This window comes from Antechinus flavipes, chromosome 4 (assembly GCF_016432865.1).
Source record: "Antechinus flavipes isolate AdamAnt ecotype Samford, QLD, Australia chromosome 4, AdamAnt_v2, whole genome shotgun sequence".
In the NCBI taxonomy this organism is placed as follows: domain Eukaryota; kingdom Metazoa; phylum Chordata; class Mammalia; order Dasyuromorphia; family Dasyuridae; genus Antechinus; species Antechinus flavipes.
The window spans coordinates 196,158,960-196,173,613 of record NC_067401.1 but is presented as its reverse complement, the minus strand read 5'-3'; the positions used below and the strand labels follow the sequence as shown (position 1 = coordinate 196,173,613).

Sequence of the window (14,654 nt, the reverse complement as noted above, 5' to 3'; positions counted from 1 at the left end):
GTTCTGCTCACTTCATTCAGCATCAGTTCATGTAAGTCTCTCCAAGTCTTTCTGAAATCATCTTGCTGATTGTTTCTTATAGAACAATAATATTCCATAACAGTCATATGCCATAACTTATTCAGCCATTCTCCAATTGATGGGCATCCATTCAATTTCCAGTTTCTTGCCATACAAACAGGGCTGCCACAAACATTTTTGCACATGTGGGTTCCTTTCCCTCCTTTAAGATCTCTTTGAGATATAGGCCCAGTACAGACACTGCTGGATCAAAGAATATGAATAGTTTGATAGTTTTTAGTTTATAATACATGCACTATAACAGTTTTATTTTTGTAGAATCACCCTATAATACTCAGCTCTGCCTATGCTTTTCTTTCAAACAACCCAAATAATAATGACAGTCCTAAAAGAAATAATATTTTTACATATACGAAGTAAAAATTTGACCTTATTGAGTCTCTTTTATTGAACTTTAATGTTTACTTATATTTCTCTTGGATGTTATATGTTGAATTTTCTCTTTAAGTTCTGCTGGGAGGGGTTTGTCACAAATATCTGAAAGTCTTTCATTTGGACAAATGTTCATTTTTTTTCATTCAGTATTATACTTTGTTGGATAGATTATCCTGGATTGCAATTTCAACTCTTTTACTCTATAAAATACAGTATTCTAAGACCTGCAGTCCTTTAGTATAGCAGTTGCTAAGTCTTGTGTAATTCTTATTGTAGCTTCATGATATTTAAAATTTTTTATTCATGTTGCTTCCAATATACTCTACTTAAATTGGGAGTTTTGAAACTTGACTATGATATTCCTGCAATTTTTTTTTCCTGGACTATGTTTCGGGTGGTGATTAGTGGATTTTTTCCATTTCTTCTTTGCCTTCATGTTCTAAAACTTCAGGGAAATTTTCTTTGATCCCTCTTGTAATATTATATCAAAATTATTTTTCTTATTGTAATTTTCAGTTGGTCCAACTATTCTTCTTCTTCTTCTTTTTTTTTCCTGAGTTAAGTGAGTTGCCCAGGGTCACATAGCCAGGAAGTGTTAAATGTCTGACATAAGATTTGAACTCAGGTCCTCCTAACTTCAGGGCTGATGCTCCATCCACTGTGCCACCTAGCTGACCCTTAGTCCAACTATTTTTACATTATTTCTCCTCAATCTATTCTCCAGATTGGTTGTTTTTCTAATAAGATATTTCACATTCTCTTCTATTTTTTCACTTTTTTAATTTTGTGTTTTTTATTTCTTGGTTTCTTAAAATGTCACTAGCTTCTTTTTGCCCCATTCTAGTTTTCAAAGAATTATTTTATTCCTTAAGTTTTTGATTCTCTATTTCAAATACATTGACTTTCTTTTCATAATTTTTTTTGGATTGCTCTTGGGTTTTTTTCCCTATTTTTTCCTTGGTCTCTCTTATTTGATTTTCAAAGTTGTGTGTGTGTGTGTGTGTGTGTGTGTGTGTGTGTGTATGTGTGTGTAGACATTTTAGTATGTCTAATGAATGGTAGCCTTTTCTAGGGGAAAGGATAGAGGGAGAAAGAAAAAAATTAAAAGTGTATAATGGAGAACAAAAGAAGGAAATACAGAAAACCAGGGTAGCTTTGGAAATTATGAGTAGTATTTATCACATGTCTTTCACACAAAAAAGTAAACTGTGAAATGGAAATTTATGGTTTTATGTTGAATCTTCTTTTTATGCTATTCTGTGTGCATGGAAATGTTCTTTTTGTGTGTCTTTTTGTACTTAAGTTCAAATTGAATTTTTAAAAAAGAACCTATTGCATTAAAACAATTAATAACAATTAAAGTTAGTGAAAATCTGAACTAAAATGGTCCTGTGAGAAGTTAGAAGGAGATATTTGCCAGAAATAATGTGGAGATATTAAGACTTGGCAACTGATTGGCTATGTGGGATGAGGGAAAAACAAAAGTAAAAGATGGTTCCAAGATTGTGAATTTATAAGACTGGAAAAATGATGGGGCTATCAATAAAAATTGGATAAGATGGTCTCTAAAGTCCCTTTTTGTTCTAAATCTTCTATAACTCCTGGATCAGTCAAAAGCCAAAATTCTCTTGTCCCTCTGACTTCCTACTACGAATAAGACCTCAGGGCCTACTTTGAGCATATATGGGCAGCTGGCTATTAGAGAAGTTTGTTGAGAAGTGAGAAGAGATAGAAAGAGGCCCAGGTTGGACGCCAGCTCATTTAAACCTTCCTGTCCACTTCCTGTCAGTCGTCTCCATTAGGACCAGGGTCTTCCTGTCCTCTTCACCCCTAATTCTGTCCACAGTCTCCTACTCCCAGTCCCATTCCTACCTTTGTACCCTTTGCCTCTATTTCAGCAATGGCTAATCCTAAACTTTAATATCCTATGTGGCTACTCTGACTAACCTATCACACACTTAAATTTGACATGAAACAAGCAATAAAGCCCAAACACTTAATGGGCAATAAAATAGAAATAATATTTACCAAAGAAACAAAGAGATTTCACGTTCAGATAAAAAAAATCAGTTCTTTGCAGTTAAATAAATCTTAAAAACAGAGAACATGAGAATAGAAAAGTATCTTAAAGTTCTTAAAAGCCAATACAAATAAAGAAACTGAGATTTATAGAACTAAAAATGACCAGTCGAATGAAATATAGAAAGGTATTATTGATAGAGCTAGGATTCCAACCCAGGTGTGCTATTTGATTCCTATGTAACCATAGGAACACTTTAGAAAAAAAAATTCAATGTATTCTTTGTCAGTGACCCTGGGGAATCTTGGGTTCTCCTGCAGTCTCTAGAAGTTTTTTCTCCAGAGAAGGGGACAGATGTTCGCTTCTCCCTCTCTTAATCTCTGGTGTCTTCCTCTTCTCCTATAGGATGTTGCCACAATGCAATTCTGTGCCAACAAGCTGGACAAGAAAGATTTCTTTGGTAAATCGGACCCCTTCCTGGTGTTCTACAGAAGCAACGAGGATGGAACGTGAGTTTCTTACCAGCCTTCTTATCCACTTTTGCCTACTCCCTTTGCTCCTTGAGCGGGCAAAGTACTAGTGATACCACAGTTGTTGAACATTTCTATTCCTGAGTCCCCTGCCCGGGGCTCCCCCGTGATAAGTGGGTATGGCAGTAGAGACCTTGTTGTTTCTCAGTAATTTTTCAGTTATGTCCAACTCTTCACGGCCCCATTGGGGTTTTCCTGGCAAAGACACTGGAGTGGTTTGCCATTTCCTTCTCTATCTCATTTAACAGATGAGGAAACTGAGGCAAACAGGGTATGAAGTGCCTTGCCCAGTTTCACAGTTTCACATAGTTAGTAAGTGTCTGAAGCCAAATTGGAACTAAGGAAGATGAGTTTTCCAGATTCCAAGTCCTGTACTCTCTCCACCTCACTATGAGATAGATAGCACTCAAGAAAGAAACTAAGGGTTGGGTGAAAGGAGACAATACCAAAGCCAAGAGCGGGGAAAAAGCAGAAGGAATCAATCAATTAAGATTTATTAAGTTCATATTATGTGCTAAATATTGCGATACAAAAAGGCACTTCCTGCCTTCAAGGAGCTTGCAATCTAATGAATTAGGTAACATGTAAACAAAAATAAGCAAAGCTAGTTATATCCAGGATAAAAAGGAAATAATTAGTAGAGAGAGGACATTAGAATTAAGATGGGTTGAAGAAAGCTTTCAGTAAAAGAAGGAATTTTAGTTGAGACTTAAAGGAAGTCAGGGAAGTCAGGAGGTAGAGATGAGGAGAGTATTCTTAGCCTAGAAACAAGCATTTACTTTATTTGTTTGTTTAACTAATTTTTTTTAATTAATGCCTTTTATTTTCAAAACATGCATGCATAATTTTTCAAAATTAACCTTTGCAAAACCTTGTGTTCCAATTTCTCCCCCTTTCCCCATTCCCTCCCCTAGATGGCAAGTAATCCAATATATGTTAAACATAGTAGAAATATAGAAACAAGTGTTTATTAAGCACCTGCTTGGCTCCCATTGTTGGTCAGTGCTCTAAAAATATTCTCTCACAACAACGCTGAGAGTGGGTGGAATAGATGTCATTATTATTCTCATTTTACAAATGAGGAAGTTTGGCAAAATGAGATTAATTTACCTTCCCAGGATCATACAGCCAGTAACTATCTGAGGCTGAAGATCTTCCTAATCCTAAACCCATCATTGTAACTACTATGTCACCTCAGTGCCTCCTCCCTCCCAGGCAGGGAAAGCTAAATGTGGTTCAGTGGAAGAAATATGATTTGGGGTGTCAGATAGACCTGAGTGCAAATCTTAATTCTGGTACTCTGTTTCTGATCCTCAATTTTCTCATCTGTGCACTGCCGGTAGGAAGTGGAGTGACTGAGCGTTGGAGTCTGGAAGACTTATCTTTGTGCAAATTCAGCCCCTGGGCAAGTTTATAATCTATAAAATGAGTGGGAGAAGGAAACGGCAAACTACTCCAGTGTCTTTGCCAAGAAAGTCCCAAATAGGGTCACCAAGTGTCAGATAGGACCGAACAGCAACAACAAAAATGGGGATAATCTCATCTTTACCTCCTCAGAGTTGTTGTAAGGAAAGTGCTTTATAGCCCTTAAAATGCTAAATAAACAAGAGCTGTCATTTAACGAGAATAACGGCAATAACAACAAGAATGCAATTGTTCCACTATCACCCTGTGAGTTCTAAGGGCTGAGGGGTTGCAGTCAGGGGAGGAGAATCCTCTTGGAGGAGGGCAGCCCGGACAAGAGGCAAGGCAGATGGGGTATGGCTTGGCAGGGAGGAGCAGAGAAGGATGGGGCAACAGGCAGGGGGCAAGGCTTGGAGATGGGAGAGAACATGCTATAGATAGGAGATGACCTTTTTGGTCTTGAGCAATAAGAGACCTCCCGGGCTTCATTTTACAGAAAAGAACCTAAGGCCTTGTTGACTGTTGATCGAGTTGTCCAAAGACACCCAAATAAGTAGCAAAGTCAGGATTGGAACTCGGGTCTTAGTAATGTTTATTAACTGCCTACTATGTGTCAGGCTCTGTGCTAAACACTGATGTGCCGAAGAAAGGCAAAATGCAGTTTCTGTCCTCTGGGAAATGATAAGAACAGAAATTTGGAGTTAGAAAGAAGCTCTGAAGTCTTTTAGTCAAGTTCAACCCCTTTATTATATAGATAGAGAACTGAGAAGCAGAGAGAGTTTAATGATTTATTTGTCCAAGGCCACACAAATGGCAAAATTTGGATTCAAACCTTCACTAGTCAGTAGGGTTTTTTTTCCTCCCACTACCCCTAACTGCCTCTCCAAGTCTGACTGAAAGAGGAAGCTAGGTAGTACAGGGCTAGCTCTAAAGTCAGGAAGACCTGAGTTCAAATCCTGTCTCAGATACTTACTAAGTGGGTAAGCCACTTAATCTCTCTCAGACTCATATTCCTCATCTGTAAAATGGGATAATAACTGCAGAGGATTTTTGGTGAGGGTCAAATGAATTGTTTTGCAAACCTTATAGTGCCATATAAATTCTAGCTATTATTACTATTAAAGGGGACCCATGTCTAATGTCCTTCTCAACTGAAAATTCTATGAATCTGTGTAGGGGGAGCCCAGGTGTGTTTCACTTTAAAAGATAAAAAAGCCAGTTTTAAAATCTGAACTTCCAAAAACAGTGAAACTAGTGGGTGATTATTTGCATTACAAAAGGATTCTTTAGTTCACCAAAGAAATTCACTGTAGGATTCCTTTAAATAATTCTTGTTGACTTGGAGAGGAAAAAAATACAAAATTGGTTTTTAAATATTGTTCAATATGCAAAAATTCTGTTTGTACCAACAACAAAAATGATGTAAAAACCAGGTAGACCCATGTTTGGGCACAGGTCTGGTGGGCCCGGGGGAGGTGACACAGCAAGGCCCAGAAGGTCAGACCAGCCTGGCCCACTGCTACATGCTGCCTAACCAAGTGTGGAGAACCTCTGTGCGATCTCCGGCACAGGAGTGACAGGATGAAAACAAGGTTTGAGGAAGATTATTCTGACAGAGTGTGTAGGATGGATCAGAGTGGGGAGGGACTCGTGACAGGGAGGGAGCAGGTAGGAGGCTGTTGCAGCAATCCGGGCGTGATGTGATGAAGGCCTGGATGAAGTGGTAAGGAGTGGTGGAATAGGAGGGAGGAGGGAGGGGAAGAGAAAGAGATGGGGGAGAGAAGGGATGGAGAGAGGGAGAGACAGAAAGAAATACACAGAGGAAAAGGGGGGAGGAGAAAGATAAAGATAGAGGAGGGGGAGGCAGAGAAAGCAGGGGAGAGGAGGGGAGACACAGAGAGACAGGAAGAGAGAAGGATGAAGAAGAAGGAGAAGGAAGAGGAGGAGGAGAAGTGAAAAGAAAGAGAAGAAAGGAGAGAAAGAACAGAGGGGAGAAAGGGAGAAACAGAAAGACACACGGGCATATACATACATATATGTGTATTTGTGTGTCATATATGTGTATGTATATATACATACATAGAGAGACAGACAGACAAAGAGAGAGTATGTCATTCAGGAAGTACTTGGTGATGGAATGAATGGAGAGGTAAAGGAAGGAGGGACATTAAAGAGGCTTTCCAGGTCTTTGAGACTGAAGGACCTCATATGTAGTTTTTATTAATGAAAATTAAAAGACAAAGGGGAATATTTACTTTAAAATTTTTTTGTTGATGCCATGACCTTAATTTTGGAGAATAACCCATTTTCTTCTCTGAACCATTCTTTGTGACAAAAAACTTAAAAAAAGAAGAAAAAAAGAAAAAGAGGGAAAAGCAATTCAGCATATCTAACCAAGACATTTCTTGAGTCTAACAATTTATGCGATGTTACTCACCCTTGATCCCCCACTTTTGCAAAGAATGGAGAAAAAACATTTTTTGTTATTCTTTTGGACCGAACTTTGGATTTGGCATTTATAGCATTGTTTCTTTTGTTGTTTGTCTTTCCATTTACATTGTTGTAGTCATCATGCATGCTGTTTTCCTTGTGCTGCTCATTTCACTTTTCCATCAGTTTATTTCTTCCTGGGTTTTTCTGAATTCTTCACCAAGTAACCACCAATTTCATCAACGTTCCAGTCTATTCATGTTTGTTTAACCCTTCCTGAAGAGCTTATTTTTTGATACCCAAAGTTCAGCAGTCAAAGTTTAGGAAATACAAGCAAAGGTAATCATGGAAGCTGCTGGAAATCACAAAATCATGGCCCCCCAGAACCGGAGGGGATCTTCAAGAAATCTAAGGTGAAGGAGAGGATGGGGGCTAGAGATGTAGGTTACAATTACCTTGTGAGGCAGCTGCTACAGATGTTGTTATCCCCATTGTACAGATGAAGAAATAGAGGCTGAGATAAAATAACTTGACTAGAGTCATTCAACCAGTAAATCAGGGGCAGAGTTTGAATCCTGACTATCACAATAACATTGGGCTTTAAAGTAACTTCTGAGCGGTCAGAGAAAGTCTCCAGAGCTGATGCTCTGCCCACTCCAGCACGGTCTTTGGGGTGTGAAGGAAGGAAACTCTTTTGGGATCAAGTGAGAGATGGAAAGACAAGGAGGAGAGGGCTGTTGGGTCTGTGCCATCTTCTAAGCTAGGACTTAGGGCCACAGGGCCACGGAAGAGCTATAAAGGAGCTCAGAGGCCAGTTAGTCCTTATTTTACAGACGAGGAAATCCAAGGTAGCCCAAGGAGCAGAATCTGGAAAAGGGCGTTTGTTGTTGCTGAGGCAAGCGGGGTCAAGTGACTTGTCTAGGGTTACCCAGCTAGGAAGTGTCTGAGGTCAGGGTTGGGTCCCCCTGACTTGAGGGCGGGGGCTCTGTCTGCTGCGCCATCGGGCGGCCCCTAGAGGCAGACTGAATCTGAGTCCCACTAGGGTTTTATTTTTCCCCACTGTAGCACAGGGGGGTATCACTGTCCTCTTCCTTCTGCTCCTTGCCGCTAACAAGTCCTTCATTTTTCTTATTAGCACCCTGTAGTGAAAAAAAAAGTCAGGGGAGGGGAGAGCCAGGTCTGGGGCCAAGAAGGCCTCAGTGCAAACCTGCCTTCAGACACTTCCTGGCCGTGGGATCCTGAACAAGTCCCTTGACTCTTTTTGCCTCCGTTTCCTCATCTGTAAAATGAGCTGGAGAAGAAATGGGGACCCCCTCCGCTATCGTTGCCAAGAAAACACGAATAGGGTCATGAAGAATCCAGCATGACTAAAAACAACCCAACAAGTTTTTAAAAGGAGCATTATATTTGGAGTCAGAAGACCTGGATTCAATCATGGTTTAACAAAAAAAAAAACACCAGATTTTTCCTCTCTGACTCTGTTTCCATCTATGAAAAACGTGTATGTTTGTGGGTGGATTAGAGGCTCTCCAAGTTCTCTTTCAGCTCCGATCCTGTACGACTTTCCTTACCCCGGACCTCCTCTAACAGAACTGGGAATTTCCATTTTCAGTCTTGCCACTGACCCTGGAGGTCGGCCCTCCCTGCCCTGACTCCTCCCTGGTAGCTGCACACTTGAGTGGGTGGGTGATAGACACAGAGAAAAGTAATGGTGAGATGTGATGACAGTCATGACATTTTGACTGGGAAATTTCCTAAGAATAAATGGCATTCTGTGTGGGCCCGGGCAGATCACATGGAAATACACGTGTGACCTTTCCAACTGTGACATTCGCAAGGATGTGGCCTCTGTTGGTTCAAGAGGAAACAGTTTGCTCACTCCCAGCTCCCTGATCCTGACTCTATACCCCTGCTCCCTCCTCCACCCTGACTCTCTATACCCCAGCCTCCCCCCACCCACCCTGATTCTATACCCCAGCCTCCCCTCACCCTGATTCTATACCCTCCCCCCTCCCCCACCCTGACTCTATACCCCTGCCCCTTTTCCCCACCCTGACTCGATACCCTTTCCCCTCCCCCACCCTGACTCTATACTCTTGCCTCCTCCCCCACCCTGATTCTATACCCTAACCCCTACCCCACCCTGACTCTATACCCCTGCCCCTTCCCCCACCCTAATTCTATACCCTCCCCCATCCCCCACCCTGACTCTATACCCCTGCCTCCTCCCCCACCCTGATTCTATACCCTCCTCTCTCCCCCACCCTGATTCTATACTCTGCTCCTCTCCCACCCTGACTCAATACCCCTTCCCCCTCCCCCACCCTGACTCTATACCCTCCCCCCTCCCCCACCCTGACTCTATATCCCTGTCCCTTCCCCCACCTTGACTCTATACCCTCCCCCCTCCCCCACCCTGATTCTATACCCCTGTCCCTTCCCCCACCCTGACTCTATACCCTACCCCCTCCCCCACCCTGACTCTATACCCCTGCTCCCTGCCCACTCCCCAGTCCTGATTTCCTTTTTCCTGGTCCACCCACATGGCAGAACAGTTTCCACTTCTTGGATGGGCTGGAGATAGGGATGGGTGGAGCAGGGCCCTTGGGGATGGTTCTGGGCAGGGTGAAGGAGAGACGGGGGTGGGGGGTGGGGGAGATGGATGCGGAGCACTGGGGGGAGGCGTGCTACATGCGTCTTGATGTTGTGGACCCCTTCCCCTCTGTCTCCTTAGGTTCACCATCTGCCACAAGACAGAAGTCATGAAGAACACTCTGAATCCCGTGTGGCAGACTTTCTCCATCCCTGTGAGGGCCCTCTGCAACGGGGACTACGACCGGTGAGATTAGAAATGCTCCTCTTCTTCCTCCATCCCCTCCCCACCCAGATGATGTGACTCGCGTTGAGGAGCCCTGGATCCCAAACCCGGCTTCTCCCTTCTGACCCTTCCCTTTCCTCCTCTTTCCACTACTCAGCCAACTCCACTCCATCATCCCCAGTTATAGTCACTCCTCCCCGTCCCCTTTCCTAATCACCTTCTCATATTGATACAGTTGGGATAAACTACCTCTTCTTCCTGGAAGAGCCAGGGGCTGCTATACTCCCGGGGCTATAAATCAGCTCCAGATAAGATGCCCCATCTTCCCTTAAATCACAGGGACCCTTTGGAATGTTATCTTCTTGAGAGCAGGGACTGGGTTTTTACCTTTCTTTGTACCTTCAGCACTTTGCACAGTACCTGGCACACAGTAGGCACTTAATAAGTGCTTATTGATTGACCGACCAAGGCATTGGTATCTCAGAGTCAACAAAGTCAGAGATGAGAAGCTTCTCCAAGTTACTTCCCTTGACAGGTATCCCTTTGTTACCAAGACTAGCAGGAGAGGAAGAGGAACAGAAGGGAAGGAAAGGGAGGAAATCAACTATTAATGAACCAGCAGGTATTCATTAAGTGCCTACTAGTTTGCTAAGCTTGTAGATACTGTAGCAGACATAGGCGGACCTCTATAAAGTCCCACAGATATCCAGAGCCACGGGCCTGCAGTGAGAAAGCCCTGAGTTCAAAATTATCCTTCAGCACTAGTTATATGGTCTTCTAGCTGCCTCAGTTTCCTCAACTGAAAAACGGGTAATAGAGAACAGTTCTATCTGAGGTAAACTGGCTCTGTGACCCTGAAGGAGTTAAGTCATGTAAATTATTTAGATGATTTCGATGGCTTAACTGGTCCTCCAAGTTCTGCTTTTGTTGTTGTTCATTTGTTTCCATCCTCTCCTATCTTTGTGATCCCATTTGAAGTTTTCTTGGCAAAGTTACTGGAACACTTTGCCATTTCCTTTTCCAGATCATTTCACAGATGGGGAAACTGAGGCACACAGGGTTAAGTAGCTTGTTCTGAGTCACAGAGCTGCTAATTGTCTGAGCCAAGATTTGAACTCAGGAAAATGAGTCTTCCTGACTCCTGGTCCAACATTCTATGCACTAGGACGCCACCTATGTCTGCTACAGTACCTACAAAGACAAAAATGAATCATTCTCTGACCTCAAGACTCTTATCTGAGGAAATGATATGTATACAAATGAATATATATGACGTATTTTTTTATTTTTTAAATAGTATTTAATTTTTTCAAATACAAGCAGATAGTTTTCAACATTCACCTTTGTAAAACCTTATGTTTCAAAATTTTCTCCTCCTTCCCCAAAACAGCAAGCAATCTGGTAGAGATTAAACATGAGTAATCCTTCTAAACATATTTCCATATTTGTGTATGGGATATATAGAAGATACAGAATCTCAGAGTTGAAAGAGAGCTCAGAAACCATTAGAAACCAACCCAATCTTTTCACTACTTCATATGAGCTGCTGCCTCAAGTCTGAACTGCATGGTCTGGTCTTGGTCCTATGAGCTGAACTGCACAGAACCATAGATTGACTGGTAAAGTTAGAAAGAACTTTTGCTTACATCTCATTTTATACATCATCTTACAGAGGAAGACAAAAGCCCAGAGAGGGGAAGTGACTTGCAAAACATCACACAGTGAATCATGGTTAAGTTACAATTATAACTTTTTGGTCTGGGCTCTGGGGTGAAGGTCAATGGCAGAGGAAAAGGAGGCTTTCATGAGTTTGAGCAAAGGTTCTCAGGATCTGTGAGTTGAAAGGGAATTCAATTACTTCTATAAAGTCCCACAGATATCTAAACAGTGCAGTGAATAGAGCCATGGGCCTGAAGTAAAAAAGACTTGAGTTCAAAATTATCCTTCAGCCCTTGAGAAATTAGTTAACCTCTATCTTCTTCAGTTTCCTTAACTTAAAAATAGGTAATAGAAGCACCTACCTCCAAAGAAACCAAATGAGATAATGTTGCAAAATGCTTGTTTTTAAATTTATTTTTTAATTGATTTTGAACTTAAATACAAAAAAAAATTTTTTATGTATACAGAGTAACAGAGGATTCAATATAAAACCATGAATTTCTATTTCAGAATGTTTACTTTTTTTAAAAGGCCATGTAATAAATGCTACATGTAGTTTTCAAAGATACCTTGCTTTTCTGTGCTTCCTTCTTTCTTTTATTCTCTGCTGGACATTTTTTATTTTTGCTTTAGTACCATGCCAAAATAGGGGCTTAATAAATGTTTGTTCCTCCTATCCCTTTATAGTTTAAAAACACATTGTGGCCCTGTGAGAGAAGTAGTAGAAGGGGGAGGCAATATGGTACAGTGGGAGGAAGATGGTTCAAATCTCACTTCTGTCATTGCCTTGAATAGATATGAACAAAATTGTTTAACTTCTCCAGGACTCAGTTTCCCCTTCTGTAAAATAAGGAGATTGGACTACAGAGTTTCTGAAAGTCCTTATAAACATTGTGCCTATTTTACAGATGGGAAAAGAGTCTCAGAAAGATAAAGATCCTCCCTTTTCCCTATCCTTCCTCCCCAAAGTCCAATAAATGGTGGAGATCCCACTTGTACTTTGCTCACTTAATTCCAAATCCATTTTTTTGCATGATGCCACATTGTCCATGATGATTGGGGTCCTCAAGATGCTCTCAACCCACTCTTCCAGCTTTCTATCCAGTAGAAAAGATGCTTACCATTTTGCATTTATCCAATTTATCTTAGTAAATTCATCGGTACTTACACAGTCTTGTATTTGGGTCAGAGTTAAGGTCAGGGACTTGGTCCAATCCAAGGAGGTTGTGCACTGATGAAAATGTTTGACAAGGAATCAAGAATGCCTGAGTTCTAGTTCTAGATCTAGCTCCAGATTTAATGATTCAGTTCAATTTAATTTAAAAGGCCTATTTTGTGCCTAGCATTAGGGATACTGAGGCAAAAAAATAAAATAAAATCCCTGCCCTCAAGGAGTTTACAGTTTAATCTAACAAATCTTTGCCAAATCACAGGATCATAGACAGATAGCTGGAAGGAACCTTGTGGAGGGGAAGGGGGAACTGAGTCCTGAAGAAGTTAAACTATTTTACTCAATTTACAGAGATGACACTTGAACTGTCTTCTCCCACTGTTGCCTCCCCTTTCTGCCGCCTTTGTCACGGGGCTAATGTCCAGAGACAATAAGTGTGAATATGCTTTGGGAATCACAGACAAGTTTTTGGTGTTCTTGCTTATTATCCAACCACCTGACTAGAACCCATTCTGAGCTCCAGATTTTTTGGAAACTTAGACATTATAGAAGCTTAGAGATGGAAAGGGCATGAAAGGTCAAATCTCTCACCTGAAACACAAGTTACCTCAAAGGTAGAACGGTAGCTTTCAAAGGGAAGGCCTTTGCTTATAAAATCTCTGGTTGGCTTCTAATTTCCTTCCATGTCTAGATTTATGATCCTATGGAATTTCCTATAGACCATTGTGTTGCCTTGTTTGTTTATCCACGGAGAAGAATGTTGATGATCCCACCCAGACTGTTCCTTGCTTCCTTCCAAGACCCAGAGACTCCTTTCCAGGGATGTACTGAAGTTTTATTCATAGAAAACTAGTCCCAACTTCTTTCTGGGCCTCAGTTTCCTCAGCTCTAAAATGATATCCTGGATTCTCCTTAAATCTCCTGGGCAATGAATCTCCTTGGGTCTCAGTTTTCTCATCTGTGAAATAAGGGAACTGGATGAGGTAGGTCACCTTAGCTCTGCTCACCTACGAATATGGGGGGCCCAGGCTTTCAAGCTTGGTAAGATCATCAGTCAATAGATATAAATGCCTACTATGTGCCAGTACCATGCTAAGTGGTGAAGCAAAAGACAGTCCTTGTTCTCAAGGAGCTTACAACTTACAAGTGATGGTCTTCACTTCACCTAGTGACCTCTGAAGTGGCTCCTGAGGGTCCATTTCGGTCAGGGGTCTGGAATAGCAGGCACTGATGGAGTCTGACATTAAGGAGAACCAGACTCCATTATTCTAATAGCAAGAATTGCTTCAAGTAGCTTCCAACCCAGATTTTTAAAAAAGTTTTAGATCAAGTTTATTTACAAAACAATTACATAATGTCTTCATTGGATCTCAGGATCCTTGAGTCATTTGCTTATTAAATTTATGGGAACACTTTTTTTAAAAAAATATTTTTAGTTTTTCTGTGTTTTTTAAAAATTTCAATAGTATTTTGAATAGAATTTTGAAGAGGACCATGACATTAGGAAGGCAAGGCCATGACATGCAAGTTGCATGTCACCTTCCTAATGTCATAGTTCCCTTAGAGAACGAAAGACAAACAGCAACAATTATGTGCCAGATATTGTGCTAAGTATTGGGGATACAATAACAAAGAAAAAAATAGTTCCCTTCTCTCAGGGAGCTTACATTCTAGCTAGGGAGACAGTGTCACCTTGGGAAGAGTTTATTCATTTATGCATTTATATATAGCATTTATATAGCACTTATATGTGCCTGCCTTGTGCTAAGTGCTTTATAACTATTATCTAATTTGATCCTCACCTCGAGAGGTGGGTAGGAAGAATTATCTTCGTTTTTCAGCTGTAGAACTGAGGCAGCAGAAGTTCGGTGATTTGTCCACACCACACGGCTAGTTAATGTTTGAGGAAACTGAGGCTGTGGTTAAGTGACTTGCCCAGGATCACATCACTAAGTCAGTTCTCTCATTTTTAAATGAATAAATGGAGGCCCATGATTCCAACTCAGGTCATCCTTATTCCAGGTTCTCACAAAAATCATGTGAAGTAGGCACTATTATTAACCTCATTTTACAGATGAGGAAACTGAGTCAGATAGCACGTGATTTATGCAGGATCACAAAGCTAGTTGATACTTCAAACTGGATTTGAATTCAGGCCTTCCTCAC

The 14,654-nt window shown here is 41.2% G+C and overlaps 1 protein-coding gene across 1 annotated transcript in view; it reads left to right on the top strand.

The window, feature by feature from the left end:
• The window catches only part of CPNE5 (copine 5), a 202,490-nt gene that overhangs the window by 114,546 nt on the left and 73,290 nt on the right, over nt 1-14,654 (top strand). Inside the window, 2 exon segments of the mRNA XM_051996747.1 lie at nt 2,882-2,985; nt 9,575-9,679. Of these exon segments, the coding sequence (XP_051852707.1) occupies nt 2,882-2,985; nt 9,575-9,679 (209 nt within the window).